The sequence below is a fragment of the Cololabis saira genome, chromosome 19, assembly GCF_033807715.1.
Source record: "Cololabis saira isolate AMF1-May2022 chromosome 19, fColSai1.1, whole genome shotgun sequence".
Taxonomy (NCBI): Eukaryota; Metazoa; Chordata; class Actinopteri; order Beloniformes; family Belonidae; genus Cololabis; species Cololabis saira.
In genome coordinates this window covers 13,231,666-13,245,903 of record NC_084605.1, presented here as the reverse complement: position 1 = coordinate 13,245,903, position 14,238 = coordinate 13,231,666, and the positions used below count along the sequence as shown (strand labels likewise).

At 39.1% G+C, this 14,238-nt stretch overlaps 1 protein-coding gene across 3 annotated transcripts in view; it reads right to left on the bottom strand.

Annotated features, from left to right (window-relative positions):
• The window catches only part of rhbdl1 (rhomboid, veinlet-like 1 (Drosophila)), a 68,245-nt gene that overhangs the window by 5,908 nt on the left and 48,099 nt on the right, over nucleotides 1-14,238 (bottom strand). For all 3 annotated transcript variants that reach the window (XM_061708149.1, XM_061708147.1, XM_061708148.1), the window contains exons 6-7: nucleotides 4,171-4,271; nucleotides 2,336-2,396 (exon numbers count right to left, since the gene is read on the bottom strand). In XM_061708149.1, the coding sequence (XP_061564133.1) occupies nucleotides 2,336-2,396; nucleotides 4,171-4,271 (162 nt within the window). The remainder of the gene's footprint in view (nucleotides 1-2,335; nucleotides 2,397-4,170; nucleotides 4,272-14,238) is intronic.

Below are 14,238 nucleotides of genomic sequence, written 5' to 3'. Positions count from 1 at the left end.
CGTATTTTACGGGACGGGTGGCAACCCTAGTTACAACACAGTTTGAAAAATTCTACAGTAATGACTGGAGGATGGGGGTCATCTTCATCTTTCCTAAATGTCCTCCTGTCTGCTATGATAAAAAGGAAACAAGGCACATAGTTGTGGAGCTGGTCAAGCTGGATACAGAATATATGATTGTTAGGCTCTGGGACGCCATCACTCTGCAGTTGTCATAGTCATACCTGCCTTCCTGTAGCCAGGTCACCTGAACTTTGACCTTTACGCCTTGATTCAAGCCATTGAAAGTTACCTTTAAAGCTCAGTAATTAATTACATCTGATTTGTTTAAGCTAAACAAAGAGAAAATATAAGTACATCAGTTTAATGTTTAACAGGAGCTGAGTTGGCCGGTCTTTGTTGTGGGACCACAGACTTCCTGGAGTCTTCTGTTTATCTAGACCAGGGGTCGGCAACCTGCCGCTCCAGAGCTGCATGCGGCTCTTCAGCGCCGCCGTAGTGGCTCCCTGGAGCTTTTTCAAAAAATTTTGACCTTTTTTTTCCTTTTTTTCTTCTTTTTTTCTTTTTCTTTTTTTTCTTCCTTTTTCTCTTCCTTTTTAATCTCGACATTTCGACTATTTTCTTGAAATTTTGACTTTTTTTCTCGACATTTCGACTTTTTTTTTCCCATTTCGACTTTTTTATCTCGAGATTGTACTTCAAAATTAATCTCGACATTCTGACTTTATTCTCAATATTTTGCCTTTTTCTCAACATTTCGACTTTTTTCTCGACATTTCGACTTTTTCCTTGAAGTGCATGATAAAAAAAAAATGTTCCCCCAGTTATAACTAATATAGAAACATGCAGCATGTGTTTTTCATTCTAAGGCTTATACAAGACTTTTCATTTTTTACGGCTCCAGACATATTTGTTTTTTGTGTTTTTGGTCCAATATGGCTCTTTCAACATTTTGCGTTGCCGACCCCTGATCTAGACAAGGAACGAAAACAAAGTTTTTTTTCACTTTGGGATTATTCCATCCTCATCCTCCCATTCACAATACCGAATGTACCAAATAAACTGGTGGGCGGGCTTTATGCAATGACTCATACAAGAGCGTCCAACAGCCACAATTCAAAACAACCAAGACGGCTGCAGAATTGCTAATAACACCTTGGACAAACTAGTTTTAACAGCACAAAAAAAAACCAACTAGTCATTGACAGCAGACGTAGGCGTTCGTATTCCACTCCAAACCATTTTGGATATCTTTTGTTGATATTATTTTGTTTATCGCTCTGCTTACATCACGTTTTATTTCTTAGATTGTTTGTAAGCCTATCCAACAGGATCCACAGGCAGTGTCTTGTGTGACCGATGCTGCTGCCACTGGGGAAATCAAAGTCAAATCCCAAGGGACCAGAGTAATTCGTTCCATTAAATAAAAGAATTAGGATGGCCACACAGGTTCGTTGCTGTTAAACATGACTGTGTTATTATCTGTTGACGAATGCCTGCAATAAGTGCTCAGGCATTCAAAATGACATAGGTCATATTTCTGCAACTGTATTTGCGCATTTATACTCATACAAAAACATTAATTGGTCCAGAAGGTTCGGTTTTATTTGGTTTTATTTGGTGAACAAATGCATTTGTCTTTAAATATGAAGATATTTTCATTTTACCTCAGAGAAACTGAGTCCCTGTCCCCTTGTATAGACCCGCTTCTAAAATTAAATTAGGACCCAGAGATGATTTATAGACAATACTGAACTGTTCCTCAAAACCTGCCTCTGCAAATGAAGGTCACTGGAGGATTTAGTGGATCTTTTTATGTAAAAACTGCTTTCAAATGTTATTTGCTATTTTCTGCTGTCCTTTCAAAGGTCTCTGTCTGAATAAGAAGTCAGCATTGAAACCTAGGGAGAACAATTATTTGGTTTTCACAGTAGCACAAGCAAACAACTTGTCACATTTGAGTTTCAAATGTCTATCCCTTGTTTGCAAAACTGTGACGTGAAATCCAACATTCCAGCAGAGTTTGGGGGCGTCAGGCCTGGGACAGATGGAGGGAGCATATTGCTTACTAATGACAGTCGCAGTGTATGGCCCTTGTGTGGAGAAAATGGACAAGTAGCATGTCTCAAACACTCTGAAAACAAAGCAGCATGTCCAACAGGGCACCTCTCACTGTTTTAATCTTCATTCGGATTTGTTTCTGTGCTGAACTGGGAGCACATGATCTATGGTGTAAAAAACCCTCCAAACAGTCCATATTTTACGAGTGAATTATGAATTCAGCTTTAAGAAAAAGAGACGCAGGGTGTTTTGAGAGTGAATGGAGAGAACATACTGCAAACTAGTGCCAGGATCATGCGGAGCAGCTTGTACGGACAGCGCATCCCGGCCCAGTTCTGCAACACAGAGGAAAAGTGTTTTGTCAGCGCAGAACGATCACGACACCAACAACAACACATACGTCAACGGCCTTGTAAGAAATAGCTCAGTTTCTCGACGAAAAACATATTGAGACCACACAGAAAGATCATCCATACCCATATGAGAGAAGTGGTAGCACTTACACAAGACAGAGATGCAATTATACACCTGGCTGCTCTCCATTTAATGGTTTCAACCCTGTGGTGCTCTATTAATTAGGGCTGAGATAATTTAAGGGAGCGGGAGAATGTGCCAATGAATAACCGTTGTGATTCTCTGGGGTAAAAAGAACAAGGCATTCTGACACATTTACTCCAAAGGATGAATAACTGCACCAAACTAATCCTTTCTTAAGTCCCTGGCAGTGGGAATATGAGCCAGCGCCAGAGTCGCTTCTTCCTCAAAGTAAAAGAAGAAATGGAGAATGTCATGTAAAATTTAAGAGAAATGTATAAATAAAACCTACTGTGACCATACGTTAGAACCAAGAACGCAGTGGCAGCGCAGATATTGTTCCAATAGTTTTACAAATAAATAATTGATAATATGGGGGGTCAGCAGAGAGGAGCAGAAGAGATGTCAGCTGGGAGTGATGTGATGTTACTGCCTTCTGAAGGGAGGCAATTTGCTTTGACGTGCCTCTGCTCTAACAGGATGGACAAGGGAAATCTTTAACCGACACACGGCCGATCCAGTCAGCCTGTTCAGATCTTGTTATCATACACCAAATGGAGAAAGGAGAACTACGGGAGGAATCACACGTGTGTGTTTGAGGTTTAGTAGTGGATCATTTGCAACTTGAAATAAAAGTTGTTATTTTATGTCTTTTAATTGACTAATTCTAAAAATAAGTGAAACGTCAAAGACTGAACTTGTCCACCACAAGGCTGCAGGATGTATTTTGACAGTAAAGCTGGAGCTTCTGGGAAGTTAGGGCACAGAGCAGCACTTGTAAATCCACTGAACCCTATAATGCTTTTTGAGTGAACAAAAAGATGATGCTAGATGGCAGATGGCATAGAATTTACTAGGTTAATATCAGACAAAGCTTCCAGATTTACTGTAAAAAAGGAGACAAGAAGTCATCAGAGCAGAGCCCAAGAGGCGCCTGGTATGGATTTCCCCACAAAAAAACCAAACAGCCATCATGCATAACACTACAAAGAAAATAGTTTGCTGCAACGAGCACGCTTTGCTGTGAGCCTGTCGGAGCACTTTGATTTCCATCCCTGTTGGCATGTCTGCTGCTCACAGTGAACATTAGTTAAAGTGATTGGTCAGATTTAAGACCGCCTTGAGAGTTGAAGAGAAAGAGGGAGGCATTTCTCATAGATGCTGAAAAACAAAAGCTCTTGAGCAGCTTCAAGAGGATGCAATAGCTCTTTTTATTGAACTCAGTACACAAAAAAAGAGCCTTAATGATCAATGCACATTCATTAACATACAGTAGGTACAGTAGCAATAAAAGAAGCTCTTTGGAGACAGCTACTTATCAATGATCCTCAACTAAATCTTAATTTTGCTGATGACATAATAAGAGATCCCATCTAAAGACATTTTTTAATCACATTCATGTGATCCAGATGACATTTTCTTTAAATAAGTATAAAAAAAAGTCTTAGGACTATAGACTGCAATGAGGTAAGGGGTGTATGTTGGCAGATGTTGCTCATATTTCATCGACTGAAAATTGCTCTTAAGCATCAAAAGGGAGCTGATGATGATGATGATGATTATGATAGCAGTTACCATGACGACGTTGGCCAGATGCGCTGAGCACAGAGCATAGACCCCTCCAGAGCCCCCGACGACTGGAGCACGCATGTCTGTGATGGACACTGTCAGTGAGCCTGCAGAGATGGAGAAAGAGACAAAAACACTGTTAGGAGTGTTTACATTTGAAAGAGAGAGCATTCAATGCAGCCCCACAGTGTGTGTGTGTGTCTGTGTGTGTGTGTGTGTGTGTGTGTGTGTGTGTGTGTGTGTGTGTGTGTGTGTGTGTGTGTGTGTGTGTGTGTGTGTGTGTGTGTGTGTGTGTGTAAAACAGACACCAGGAGCAAAGGATAACATTTAAAAGCAGAGAGGAAAACAGTAGAGGTCCTTAACAACTTACTTCCTTTGCTGCAGTTTTCTAAAAATCCTGTTAAATTCACCCAGCCGACCTTCACATGTCAACCAGAATACACTAACACACACACACACACACACACACGTCGTGTTGAGCAGATTATTGTACAAGCAGCTGTCCCAATTATATTACATTAGTATCTTAATGCCAAGTAATATTTCTGTATTGGATTTCCTGCCAGAAGAACCACAGCAATATGTGGCAGAAGAGGTTTGTTTCCAGTTTGTGTCCCATAGATGCTTTGTGTAATATTTAAAAGCAATGTCTAGTTTCATTTATATAAGGAATGAAGCAACGTTTTTTTTTGTTAATGAAAGATTGGCATAATATCAAAGTTTAATGGTGACCAAAGTAATGACAAAGGCATGAACGTCACAACGCTGTAGCTGAAAGAGATTCTAACATGAGTAACAGGTAAGCAAAACACTTCAAGGCACTTCTGTTTCATCGTGGATGTTCTAGACCTGTCACAGGCAAAGGGCAAGACTATAACATGAATGATGAATTACATTTAGGTGCTCACTGTCACTCTGTCATTGATTAGCGCGACACTTGAACAGAGCCGAAAAAAATGTTAACATAATTAGCAAGACATTTCCAAATAACATCTACAGTGAAGATACTCATTTGATTAAAAAAAAAACAAAAAACAAAAAACAATCCTAAGATAAGTGGACGAAGATGGATGGACGGATGTATGGATGGATGGATGGATGGATGGATGGATGGATGGATGGATGGATGGATGGATGGATGGATGGACGGACAATCCTTGATCTATTTGGTACTCATTCAGTACTAAGCCACAGATTTTACACCATAGAAAATGCAGTTAATACTAGTTCTCATTTTTTTCCTACTTCCTATGGATATTGTTGTAATAAACCTCCTCAAAACAGATACTAATTGGACTACCGTCTGGAGTTTACTGGCAGGTTCTCATCCAACCGAGACAAACGTGACAAATCCAACATGACAGTCTGAAATGATGGAAAAGCTTTAAAATATAAGGTTCTAACAAAGAAAATTGTGTTAGTCAGATTTTTCACAATTCAAAGGCTGCTACTTTGCCTGCTACTTTGTTTCTCATTCCGCTGTAAAGTCCTCCATCAAACCTGCTCCATGTTAGGGGAATGGTGGTTATTGGCAAAGCACAGATAGATCTAAAGAGAAATCTGAACGGAAGGCAGTTTTGTAGTATTTTAGGACTACGCTGCTCAGTAGTACATAATAAATAAACATAAGTCACATGCGCAGCCAAGGTTATGATTTATGTTCATATTTCTGACCGTAGAGTTCAACGTTCTCCTGCCTTGTTCAAGTTCAAGTGACATACAGTAGTTCAAATGTGTTTATTTTCATCTCTCATTAAGTTCATATGACCCCCGCTACCTTTGAGCACAGTGGTATTCTTTTTTAAAAGGTATACCCTGAATTAAGTTTTAAACACCTGCAGTGAAGTGGTCAGACTTTAATGATGCAGGACAGTAATCCAGGCTGGAGAAATCACTGTGGCAGTTGCTCGTGAGGCCGGCGTCAGCCTCTGTTAATTATGCAAATGAGCTGATAAGGGAAGCGGAGAGGCCTGATAAAACAAAAACAGCTTCTTTTTCATCACAGATAGGTTTTGCTGGAGCTGTGATCTCAGATCTATAATGCATGTTGTAACATTCATATTCACCCTTGGTGTGCATGTGCAAGCTCTGGGAGTGCACCGAGTAAACATCGTCTTAAAGAATGTCTTGTCAGCCCGCAGTGATGATTGTCGAAAGACAGATGGTAATCAGTGCGTGTTCCTGAGTCATTCATCTCTCCTCTCGCTGACACCTATGGGCTATTTAATGTGGATTTATGTTTCATATGAAGGTTAGTACTCCAGCTAAAGATTTAGTGAGATTCACAGAGCCTCATTTCAGCAGATATACCAAATTGCAATTACACAGAGGGGCATGCAATGTGCAGTGGCTGAGCTCTTCAAAGTGCACGCAAAAATTGGAGCAGCTACAGCAACTTCAACATCAGAGTTTCTCTTTGAGGCTCTTTCAGGGCTTCATAAACTCTTTGCAATTGATTCACTTCTTCCATCCATAAGAGTTGGTCGATAATGCTAGAAATAATTATTTCTAAAATAGACCTGATGATATCAATAATCTGCTGTTGACTGGGACAATACAGGATTTCATGAAATAGAAAAGTTATTCATTACGTAGAATGTAAAAAGTGCATAACATTTCTACACATTACGTTACAGTATTATAAAATACAAGTACGGTAAATACTAAAATGTAAACACCAGAATATATTGACCAATATTAACATCCAACTTCATCATGTTTTTACGACGGAGTATTAGGGCCAAACTAAGGCAAAAAAAAAATGGAAATTACGAGAATAAAGTCATAATATAATGATAATAAAGTCGTAAATTTACCAGAATAAAGTCGTAATGTTGAGAGAATAAAGTCGTAATAGAATAAAGTCCTAATATTACGAGAATAAAGTCGTAACATTACGAGAATAAAGTCGTAACATTACGAGAATAAAGTCGTAATATTATCGAGAATAAAGTCGTAATATTACGAGAATAAAGTCGTAATTTATGAGAATAAAGTCGTAATATTATGAAAATAAAGTGGTAATTTATGAGAATTCTAACAGGAAGAGCAGTCTTCTCCCTGTGTTAAAATTCGGAATATTGAGCAGCATCTTGTGAAGTTATATATGTAATATATTTAATATTAAGACTTTATTCTCGTAATATTAAGACTTTATTCTCAAAATATTACGACTTTATTCTGGTAATATTATGACTTTATTCTCGTAATTTTACGACTTTATTCTCATCATATTATGACTTTATTCTCGTAATTTTACGACTTTATTCTCGTAATATTATGACTTTATTCTCGTAATTCTTTCGTCTTAGTTTGGCCCTAATACTCCGTCGTATGTTTTCCTGTCACCTGACAAATTAATAAACACATCATTCACTCTTTTATTGCTTCTTTTGCTGCTTCATGCTCTAATTAGCTCACTTCCGCCTTGGATGGGGTTTGGTGCATGCAGTTAATTCAAAAGGCAAGTGGTAAAACTAAAAACAAGAAACTGAAAATTATGAGTTTGATCTCATATGCGAGAGGAAGCATGTGGAGGATATTCCCCCTGGATTCATTTATAGCAGCGGCCTGTTTAGTATGAGTAAAGTGAATTGATACTTATTAAAACAGATTTACGAGTTCTGAAGTCAGCTGTTTGATCGCTAATATAGCAGATCAGTCTAGACCCCCTCTTTGTCAGAGACGCCTGTCAGAGATGTGACATCCCCATCTGTAGGTGAGGAAGAACTGACAACCTGAGGCCTCTGGCTTGAAGGAAGAGGTGGGCTCCACAGGGAGGAGACCAACAATTCTCTCCTCCTGCTCACGCTACCTTGGTAAGAGGCTCCCTGTGCATACTAAAACGGCCTGTCAAGCAGGCCCTCTTGCTTGGGGAGAAGGAGGATTTAAGATTTAAGATCCTTGAACTGAGCAGGAGCTGAGAAATGAGGTGTAAGATTATTTCCAGCGTTGAACTGACACATTCCATCTCGTGCATATAATGTTTATTGTTGTCACTGTAAAGTCATCACCCACCCCCTCAAGCATTATTGTGAGCTTTCAAAATCCACAAGTGCAAAGCTGTGTAGAGACTAGAAGACACATGATGCATTTGGTAGTTTAGATTAACTACACAGTTAGGCCCATAGCATCCCAGTATCGTCTGCAATGCAGCTGAAGCAGAGTAACAGGGCCAATGTCAAACCGAACCTACGACACTATCACTGACACTCCAGGCTGCCCCTGAGCTATGAGTAAACTTTGTGTTTTCAGTCTCTCTCTGTGACAAGGTGCAGAGAAGGGTTGGTAAGCTGATCTGAAACATGAGTTTTACAGGCCCCGTGGCTTTAGCCACTCCAGAGGAAACTGCACCAGACCACAGAAAATACCCTAATCCCTTGAAAACCAGGCAAACATCATGAGGGCTGCCAGTGTCTGCTTTTTAGACTTTATGAGGCAGCTATTGGCTGTGATTAATGCTTTTATTTATTCTATAATTATAGGCCATGTGGAGCAGACTTTGATGATTATAGCTTCCTTAGACTGAAAATCATATAGAGCAGGACTCAAGAGAATGAAAAAGGTAATGGTAGGGTAAGGGAATGCTGGATGACGCAACATCTGTTGATATCTAAAACTGATAAGATAGTGAGCGACCCTCTTTCTTCCAGTACTTCCTGAGAAAACGCCCTTCTTCATTAACGTTCCCAAAGCCTCTAGTCCACTCCCCAAACTTTCATGTACACAAGCTCGAACCCTCACCCTGTTGATTATTTTGTAATAGTTTTGGGGTGGGGTTAGCTGCCCCTCCTCTATTTGTCTCCAGTTTGTGCATGAAGACCATTTTTTTTAAGATAGTGTACACATGGGATGGGCAGACATTCACTGAATGAGACTAAACTTGATCAATAGATCACAAAAAATCCATTACCTTAAATTGAACCCTTTAATTCCTTGTAAAACAATAAATCATTCAAGTAAACATATCCAGCGTTTAGTTTAAAGCTGGGTTGCACATAGTGAAAGGACTGCAGGGCTTGAATGTTGAAGTAATATTTGTCATATTTTTTGGCTGCTTATTCCACCCGACATGTGAAATATTCTGTCTGCAAATGATACGTGTTTATTAGGCTGATACTTAAAAACATTTAAATAAGTCAAAGAATCCCATACACATGGAAACAACAGATACTTAAAATATCTACTTCTTAATTGCTCTGTGTTGGTAGGTCAGGTTCATCAAATAAACACAGTTAGCACTTTACAACAGGAATATGTAAAATATGAGTTAGAATATTAACAAAACTAAATAAGAATCAACAAGTACCAACGAGTTTCAGGAAGAGATGTAAAAGGGTTCAATGTGTCCATACAAAGGAGGCTCAGTCACCGTGCAGGAGCCAGACCGTGTAAAGATTTAAATACTAGCAGTAAAATTTTAAAATCAATTTGAATACTGCCCCCAGTGAAGGGCAGCATCAGGTTCAGTCTTTGGATGGGTTGGCTGCTTGTACCACACCGAAGGGCACTGCAATAGTCAACTGTGGAAGAAATAAAGGCTTGAATGGGTGTTCTCCAAGTCTGCAACGGAAACAAATGGTCTGGCCTGGTCTTCAGTCATCAAACAACAATTCTTGTTAAAAGGGCTGAGTATATACCCGGTAGTCTGGTGCACAGTGGATTTTAGCACTTTCCCCTGAAAAAATGCATATGTGGGGTGTGCCAGAAATATGTGCCACTAGAAACTGAATTTGAATCATTTATATTTGAATTTGAATTGCTCAACTTGAATAATTGCATTAAAAAACTGTCACAATTCAAATTCAGTTCTTGCAATTCAATGTCAATTTTACTGTGCCAGACATCTGGGTCTTCCGGAGGAAGAGCAATCGAGTGCAGATACAAAGAACTCCTTTTCACGTAGCCTACTATAACCTCTATTTTCTTTCAACGATATAAACGACCAATGGGATCTAGATATTTCGAAACGCGTCACACCGTCGATTTAACGCAGAACCATAATTCAGGCTTCACCCGTTGCCGCAAATCTTCACACACTCCTCAGCAGAAATTTTTCTACAAAACGGCAAGATATAAATCTACACTTTTTACACAGAATGGAGAAAACACAATAGGTTTTGAAATATCTTGCTCCCATTGGTCGTTTATATCGTTGAAAGAAAATAGAGGTTATAGTAGGCTACGTGAAAAGGAGTTCTTTGTATCTGCACTCGATTGCTCTTCCTCCGGAAGACCCGGATGTCTGGCACAGTAGAATTGAAATTGAATTGCAAGAACTGAATTTGAATTGTGAGAACTGAATGTAGATTCAGTTTTTCAATGCAATGATTCAAATTAAACAATATAAATTCAAATTATGTGATTCAGATTCAGTTTTTTAATGCAATTATTCAAGTTGAGCAATTCAAATTCAAATATAAATTATTCAAATTCAGTTTCTAGTGGCACATATTTCTGCCCATACAGGAAGCAACACAGATTTGAATGAACGGGATGAGTAAAGCTGCAAGTCATTAGCATAAAAACATTTACTGACGCTAGAGAGACCAGCACAGTTACAATTATCTGCAGGCACTTTAGTATGTGTGACATCTACTGAGTGCCAGTACAAAAAATATTCATTCAGAAACAGTTCCATTTCAAAAAGCATGTCTAGTTGTGGGAAAATGTAATCAATAAACTGTATTATTAATATCCAAAAATCACTACTACATGTAGTATCCCCTAAATTGTAATTTGCAAATGTGTCTTAAACTGTTTTCTCTGAATGTAAAGGATGCGGTAAAGTATTTATACGCAATGAGCTGCATTTCTCAGATGTGCACAGAATAGAAAACTAAGGGGAGGACAGTCTAAGGACAATGAGTGTTTATTTATTCAAGGGAATTACAAGTCATTACTTGTATTAGTGACCGCTGTAAGGAACCACATGAATTTGTGTTTCATGAGAAAGGTAGTCTTTTGTTGAATGTATTTTTTAAACTGTCACCTCTAATGAAAATGATAAATATTTCACAATAGCACAAATGCATCAGCTCCAAGGATAGCATTCGCAGAGGAAACCTTCAAGCACTGATGATGTGGGAATGTTGCCTTCAAGTTCAGGTTTGCTCTGTTTGTACACGCTCACCAGAGACTGCTTGTATGCATTAAATCTTGTGGCCCGGCACAGAGATGCGCTGCAGTAAGCACTTCTGTCATCACAGGCCTGTCTCTGCTGGCTAATAAACTGAGGATTGAGGAAGATTTATTTACGAAGCACAAATTAGAAGAAGAGGAAAACACTGGAACGTGTGGGAGGGTGAGTGTATGAGGGAGACATGACATATTATGGCTGCCTATCACAAAACCAGATCTTAGATATGTTGTTTTGCACTTTTATGAATGCATTTCAGCTTCTTAAGTCCACATAAGAATTTTCCTGCATCAACGCCTCTTAATTACTCTCTCTGTCATGTTGGACTGCACGGCCAGGGAATGCAGGGTGTCTGACCTGTCACTGTCCATCTTTTGACATGGATATTATCTTGACAAATTTATTTTGAAAGTCCCAGCTCTACAATACACTCGAAGGACAGAAGGGGCATGCTGAAAGAGACTGTACTCATGTATCCTTTGTAAAATCCTCTCGGCATCTGTGACCCCAAAAGAGGGTTTAAAGGAGCTTGAGGCTCCTTTTAAGAAATGAGACTCTCTAGCGCCACCCTTCACCACGACGGCCGTTGGGGGTACTGCAGCCAACAGTGAAACCGGCACGGGAGAACGGGGAGAGCGTGCATGCAGCGTCATGTGACGTCACATCCGCAGCCCAGCGCGGGAAATTCGGGACCGAATCGCAGCACATTTTGCAGCACACAGCCTGTTCAAGGCAAAGGAGAGATACACTAGAGGGCTCATTCTTTTGGGTTTGGAACGCTTCATCTGACATTATTACTAGAAAACTTAAAACGTATACGGATTTTTTTCATAAATCCGGCCACAATCCGGCCTCAAGCTCCTTTAACATAGTCATTAGACATGGCAGTACTAATTTTCTCTTAAACTGAAGTGAGCTAAAATTGTATGTAGAGTAGTTTGTTAACTTTCACTTAACCAGCTTTAGGTTATGGGGACAGAAGCCTAAGCTGAGATAACCAGACCTCTCTCACCCCTGCCACCTTCTCCAGCTCTTCCAGGAGGATACCAAGCGTTCTCTGACCAACTGGGACAGATAACATCTCCAACATGTCCCGCATCTAACCCTCAGGGCGTTCTCCCAGTAAAACATGGCTGAAACAACTCTCCAGGGAGGCGTCGACGAGGCAGCCTAACAAGATACCTAAAAGCACCTCAATTGGTTCCTTTTGAAATGGAGATGAGCTGCACTACTCCGTGTCTGTCCCAGATAACCGAGCTGTTCACCCTATCTTGAAAGATCTCATATTATGTTTTTTCTGACTTTCAAAGGTTCATAATTGACTTCAACTGTAAATTACCCAGTTTTTAAGTCATCCAACTTTTAAGAGATACACGATAAAGACATAAAAGTTTGCTTTTTATAAATAGGCACATCGGGAGCATCTGCAATTTATTTATTAATTATGACCAAGTTTGGTTTATTTCTTGCCCTTTTGTAAATAGATGCTGAATAATTGCCCCTTTTTTATGGAGTCAAATCATCATTTATCACAGGTAATCTATATTTTGGTCAAAAAATGTATCAGTTTAAAGAATGGCAATAACTGTGTCCTGGGGATATTTTTAACATCTGTATTTTTTTTCCACTATATCAAAGTTTAATTTTTTGATTTTTAATGTTTAATCTTTCATTTTATTTAAAAACTTTGACATCTTTAAATCTCTTTATTTCTAAAGCTTTATTAAATTATGTGGCTGGTGATTGAATAAAAAGTCAAATCTTGTTGAGAAAATATGATTCAAATGTATTGACAATTAAGGTAGGATGGTTTTTCAATGTGTAAGTTAAAATTACAAAAAAAGAAAAATCAGGGATTGATGTCTAAAAAATGTAATCTATATGGAAAATAGGAAAGTAATAAGAGTCAAGAGCACCAAGAATGTGAAGGCAAAAAAAGCCATCAATGATTATAAGTAAAGGGATGAAAAACCATATACCATGTGAAGGGAAAGAAAGTTATCTGGAGTGCAAAGCTGATCCTCGAAGTGACAAACCACTACAAACCTGTGTTGTCACAGTTTTGGTATTTAGTTTCTGTTTTATTTTGAAACTCTGTGTCCTTGTGCTTAAGTTATGTCTTGACTTCCCTTCTTCCCATCTGCCCTGATCGTTTGCATCTGTGTCTTACCCTTGCTCCCTGCTCCCTCCTTGTGTCCTGCCAGGTTTTTTTGTTTTCTATAGTGGTAAGCTCTTGTGTTTTTGTATTTCCTGCTCAGCAGTGCTTTTGGTTTGTTGTTAGTTAATATATATATAATGTTTTTTGGAACTCCTGCCTCCTCGTCTCCTGCATCTGGGTCCTACTCCGCTCTCACCGGGATATGCTCCCACACTGAGGGACTTTAAAAAACTCCAACACACACACATTATGTAATAAATAATAAATCTTCTACTGTCCTCAAATAAAAAGCCCTTTTTATGCAACACTCTGGATCTTGTTACTGTGATACGATTAATCACATCTGCAAAGAACTAAAACATCCCTCTGTAAACACAGCGTTCACTGCGTTTCCTTTGAGATTTAGTTTTCAGCCCAGTCAAAAATTTCTACATGAAAAAAACCCACCAAAACATAATATTTATGCAACCCCTAAGCCCATAAGAACCAAGGAAAATCAATAGTCTCCTCAAAGCTATTAAAATGAGCCCACTCAGCACAGCAGAGAGCCGGGAGGAAGTACAGTCAAATCTTGAGTGTGTGGACATCTGAGCATACTTAGAGAGGAAGCAGAAAGAATATTTGGAAATTAAGAGTTTAGATAAGTTTAATGCCCTGGGAGCAGCTGTAATAATATTAATCGATACATTATCTATAGATATTTATTCCTATTCAGGGTTGTGGGGGTCTACTGGACTTTTCCCCAGCTGTATTTGAGCCAAAGGCAGAGGCACTTTGG